The sequence below is a fragment of the Ricinus communis genome, chromosome 4 (genome assembly GCF_019578655.1).
Source record: "Ricinus communis isolate WT05 ecotype wild-type chromosome 4, ASM1957865v1, whole genome shotgun sequence".
Classification (NCBI taxonomy): domain Eukaryota; kingdom Viridiplantae; phylum Streptophyta; class Magnoliopsida; order Malpighiales; family Euphorbiaceae; genus Ricinus; species Ricinus communis.
In genome coordinates, this window is record NC_063259.1 from 10,494,748 (window position 1) to 10,500,716 (window position 5,969).

Here is a 5,969-nt window from a genome sequence, read left to right on the forward strand (position 1 = left end):
ACACTCAGGTAATCCTAGAAGTCAAGGAGTGAAGAAGATAGAATGATGAATTAAATAGTCCTTCATGGCTCCTTGGGAAGTACTTGAAGGATTCTTGTTCTTCTTCTTAGACTTGACAATCTTGAAGATAAAACTAAAACTTAGAAGCTTGTAGCAGAAGAAGTATTTGATGAAAAATGATATATTTTGAAATGGAATATCCAAGATAATCTCTCTCCTCCTACAAATGAAGTTACAAGGCCTATTTATAGATAGAAATTCGGATTAGGCATCATGCCTCCTTAGAAAGAGTCAAACCTATTCTAAAATGTAGTTTCCAGCATTAGTAGTTATTTCCAAGGGTTATAACGTCTTGAAAATTGCATCTTCTGGAGAGAAATCCCGTAAGACAGTTATACCCCTTTGAATGTAGAAGACATAACCTTTTGAATCATCCCTTTTCGGTAAGAAACAAAGAATCTACAACCGTTCTACTAAAAGACGTTCATAGAGGGTCGCAACTATTCAGCAGCACATTCCAACCCAATTTAGGCATAGATAGAGTCCGAATTAGGACATTCTCCGGAGACATGAGATTGTAACTCTTGTCTTAGCTTTCCAAAACCACTTGAATCACCTCATTTGGACTTAAAACGATGACGCTATGTCCGTTTTAGCGAACTATGTCAAAACTGTCGAATCCGCCTCTTCGAGGAGACATGTCCCAGCTCGGGCTCAATAGCCTCCACATGGGACATAATGTTTCTGTCCTAGCTGGAGCACCCTTGTCGCAGCCCAGGACAGCCTAAACTTGCCTAATATTGTCTTGTTTTGTCTTCTAAACTTCCGAACTTCATTTTTTTCTTCATTTATAAGCCCAGAAACTTCATAAAAACAATAAAAACGACTCTTAAAACATAAAGTCAAGGGAATATATGAAATATAACAAATATCTCATAAAATTAACTAAATATAGAACTAATTGGACTAAGTTAAACATAAATACTAATTAAAATACTGCTAAAATATAATGTAATTATGGATACATCAAACTCCCCCACACTTAGCTTTTGCTTGCTCTCAAGCAAAACAAGTGCTAGAAAGTTACACAATACATAGCAAAAATCGATTTTCCCAAATTGTTGACAAAGGACTAATAAAGGTTATTAAGACTTAACTCTAAGAAACAAAAGAAAGGGTAAATACGTTACTCCTTAAGTCTTGCAATTATATATTATAAACTACTAATAAATCCTAAAATTAAATATATATATATATATAAGAGTAATGTAGTGTAGACAATGAAACTTTCAAATTCTAAGTTATGAGAAACGAAATGAATAACAAATATCAAAAGCCTATTCATCACATAACTCATGAATTAAGAAGCAACCTAAACAAACAATGGACAGAATGAAGCACATGTCATTAATTAGTTCATCTCAAGGCATTTTTAGACCATTCAACATTTCATTTTATCAATTTTTTTTCATTCACTTTGGGTAAAATATTTTGAATTGAGTGCTAGGAGGGAGCATACAACCTAACCCACGACTTACTCGATCAATCCCATTTATCCTACAATTAAACTTTCGAATCGAGTGTTAGGAGGGAGCATACCATCTAACCCACGACTTATTCGATCCCAAGTATGATAAAAGGCATTTTTTTTTCTTTAATTTTGATTTGGTCCTCATCCTTTATTGATTCACTAATAATTTCATATTATGGCTATAGTTTCCTTGAATGAATAGGCTACTAACCTTGCATCAAAAAGTTAAGTGATTAACATATAAAAACTAAGTCCAAATTAACATTCCAAATCCTAAAATATAGCAAAGAATTATCAAGTTAAAATAGTCTACACATACTCACTCAAATGTGTTCTACTAATAATATATTTTTTTTTAGATTTTATTGTGATTTATTCCATTTAATTCATTTTTTAATTTAGGCAAGAAAAGTAATTCATTTATCCATTTTTAGTTGGCTCTAAAAAGTTAACATCAAAATAAACTAAACTAGTACTAAGTCAACAAAGTTAGAAAATTTCATAATGCCATTTAAAATTTTGTATCCATAAAAACTAATGTAGATTATTGACCTAAAACTAATCCAATAATAATTTTTTTCAAATACTACTTAAACCAAACCAAAAACTCAACATACCATATAACTAACTAATATGCATGATATATGAAATCTAAAATGCAATTTAAAGTGTAATAATCTAAAATGCAATTCCTAACATGATTATGTATGAGACCTCCCCTACACTTTAATTCTACATTGCCCTCAATGTAGCCATATCATTGAGAAATTTAGAATATAAGTATGAAAGATCATAAAGTAAGAAAACATACCTCACTCATTCGTAGGGGATGGCGATGGAGAATCAACAAAGAACCCTTGATGTTCCATGAAACCATCAAACTTATAAGTCAATCTTCTTATCTCCCTTTCTGTCCTTGATTGCTTATCATCAAGATGTTGAATTCGGCTTCTTAAGAAATTTTGACCATCAAGTAGTTGGTGCAATAGAACATGTCTGGTTGATTGTGGTCTAGATGCACCAACTTGAGCAACACTTGATTGTCGTCCCTCACCTTGCACTCTTTCTCCTTGTCCTCCTTCTCCTTCCTCCTCTTCCCCATCATCGTCATCACCTTTTTCTTGGGTCCAAGCCGACCTGCTTCTAGCATCTCTCAAAGAAAAGTTAGGATAAATAACTTCACCTTACGTAAAGGCATTTTTGGTGAAGTGTGTAAGAGGGATAGAATGCATAGCCGCAACCTCTTGTGGATCAACCTTAAAATGAATTGCTATATTAGTAACAATGTGTCCTAAAGATAAATAACCCGTACCACTAGCAGTCTCAAATAAATGATTAAAAATCCAATAAATCCAATTCACAACCTTATGAAGCAACCAATAAAGATGTTCCTTAATAAATTTCACATGTGCTTAATTCCTAGCATAATTTATGGAATTCATTAATTCTAACCAAAAGTCTTTTGCAACAAAATCTTCCGTCGGCTCACAATACCACAACTAGTACTAAGACCAAAATTTTCTTAATCAAAGCATATGTCAATTTATACTCTACTCCTAACATGCGAAAACAAAGAATTTTGTGATCATTATCATCAGGTTGTAAAGTGCAAAAGAATTCTTGAGTCAATTGGATGTGTGTGTTGTGTTTCATGTGAGCAAATTGATAAAGACCAATCTCCTTAAGCATAGAATCAAACCTTTTATTCAACCCAATTTAATCAACAATAGTAGTAGGTAAATATTTTTCACTTACTGTTTCCTTCTTTTTAAATTTTTCATACCTATCGCCTCCGATTGCATTGTAGATGGGGCAGGGAGTATGAAATTGAAAAGAGATATCCAGTTTTGAACCTTCTCCTTGCATAATGCTTCTTCCTTTAGCCATTTTTTCTGCTTGTTCCTTACTCTTACCCATATTTTGATTAATTAAAAATGAGAAAGAAACTCAAGAAATGTAGAAAAAGAAGAGAGTGATGATGTATTTTCGTATTACTTATGAGTGGTGAGTGAAAGTGTGTAGAAAACTAAGAAATAAAATGTAAGAAGATGAATAAGTGAGACTAGATGCATATGAAAAGTTATGATTTAAAGAAGTGAAAGAGTTGTGTTTTTTAGTGTGTACAAATGATGAATTTTTGAGAAAATTCATGAAGTAGCCATGAGACTTCATGAAGTAGCCATTGGTTTTGAAATATTTTCAAACAAAACTGTGCTATTCGTCAGACTTCTGTCCTGGCCCGGGACAGCATTGCCTTGGTGTGAGACATAAACTTTCTATCCCTTGCTAAGGCAGCCTGTCCGAAATTGGGATGCTTTGTCCCGACCCAGGACAGAGAGAGCTTTGCCCGGGACATAAATTTTTTGTCCCACGTGAAGCTTCTTTTTCTCGGCTCTGGACACTTCCCAAGTCCGAGCAAAAATTGGTTTCCCTTAAATTTTCTTGTTTCCCACTTAAAAACACATCTCTAAGTGTCCAAAAATGATTAATATATGTCTAAAATGAATAAAATAACTTAAATTACTAAGACAAACATGTACTAATGTATCAAATTAAATTAGAATTATAGAAAAATAATTAAAAATACTTACCTTGCTATATTTTATGGTCTATAGCTTGACCATTGTTTTTGCCTATGACTTTGGTAGAGCACCTAATGGCATTGAATGGTCCTTAGTAAGTAATTCACTTACAGTATAAGGCTTCAATCAATGACCATTAACCTTGAAGAGTTCACCATTAGAATTTTCGATTTCTACCATTCTGTAAGGGTACACCTTTACCACTTTATATGGACCCGACCATCTAGACTTCAATTTCCTAGGAAACAACTTCAATCTTGAATTAGAAAGCAAAACCAACTGACCTTCACGAAAGTGCTTCTCACGAATATGCTTATCATGCCATATCTTTGATCGTTCTTTATAAATCCTTGCATTTTCATAAGCATTAGCCCTTAGCTCTTCCAATTCATTTAATTGAAGAAGCCTATACTGTCCCGCCTTTTTTGAATCAAAATTTAATGCCCTTGTAACTTAATATGCTTTGTGCTCAAGTTCAATCAGAAGATGGCATGATTTTCCATAAATCAATTGTTAAGGAGTGAGGCCTATAGGAGTTTTGAATGCTGACCTGTATGCCCAAAGTGCATCATCAAGCTTCATAGACCAATCTTTTCTTGAGGGTGAAACCGTTCTTTTTAGGATCCACTTTAGTTCTCTATTCCTTACCTCTACTTGTCCACTAGTTTGGGGATGATATGGTGTTACTACCTTGTGGGTAACTCCATACTTATTCAAAAGTGACTCAATTATATGGTTGCAAAAGTGAGAACCTCCATCACTAATGAGTGCTCTTGGTGTGCCAAAACTTGGAAATATAATCTTCTTAAGCATCTTCTTAGCCACTTTAGCATTATTGGTGACTGATGGTATTACTTCTACCCATTTGGAGAGGTAATCCACCATGACTAAGATATATTTATTGCCCATTGAAGTTAGAAATGGACCCACGAAGTCAATACCCCATACATCAAATATTTTGACTTCTAGAGTACCACTGATGGGCATTTCATCCCTCTTGTAATGTTACCAGTCTGTTGGCATCTATCACAAGCCATCATAAAATCTCTAGCGTCTTTGAACAATGTTCGCCACCAAAATCCGATTTGTAACCCCTTTGTAGCTGTCCTTGAAGAACATGATATCCTCCAACTTCTAGTGAATGATAATGGTTCAAGATATCCTTCATCTCTACTTGTGGAACACATCTTCTTATCAATCTATCACCACACCTTTTATAAAGTAGCGGCTCTTCCCAAAAGTATGACTTCACATCATGAAGAAACTTCTTCTTTTTCCTGAAATCTAAACCATACGGCAAAAGACCACTACAAATATAGTTAGCATAATCAACATACCATGGTATTTCCTTGGTGGCAATTTGTAAAAGTTGCTCTCCAATAAAGGAATCATTGATAGGAACTCCATCATCTTGTTCTTTCAATGCATCTTGATCTAGCCTTGATAGATGATTTTCAACTAAATTTTCACTTCCCTTCTTGTCTCTTACTTCCCAATCAAACTCTTAGCATAAGAATCCATCTAAAGCTAGGCATCTTTTTTGCTAAAGAGATATTGAAGAGCTGCATGATCTGAATAAACAATGACCTTTTGCCCTACTAAATATGCCCGAAATTTGTTAAAGGCACACACAATGCAAGAAGCTCCTTTTCCATTGTTATGTAGTTCATTTGAGCATCATCTAGAAGTTTACTTGCATAGTGGATAACATAAGGTTTGCCTTCTTTTCATTGCCCCAAAATAGCACTTATAGCAAAATTACTTGCATCACACATGATTTCGAAAGTTGGTCCCAATTAGGAGGTTGCAAAATAGGAGCATAAATTATAGCCTTTTTCAATATTTCAAATGCTTGT

At 34.2% G+C, this 5,969-nt stretch overlaps 1 protein-coding gene across 1 annotated transcript; it reads right to left on the bottom strand.

Moving 5' to 3' along the window:
• Window positions 1-4,239: 4,239 nt before the first annotated feature.
• LOC107262330 lies at window positions 4,240-4,998 on the bottom strand. Its single transcript, XM_015727620.2, has 2 exons — window positions 4,664-4,998; window positions 4,240-4,519 (listed from the first exon to the last, which is right to left on the bottom strand). Exons 1-2 carry the CDS (start codon window positions 4,996-4,998, stop codon window positions 4,240-4,242), a joined length of 615 nt encoding a protein of 204 aa, XP_015583106.2.
• Window positions 4,999-5,969: the final 971 nt, after the last annotated feature.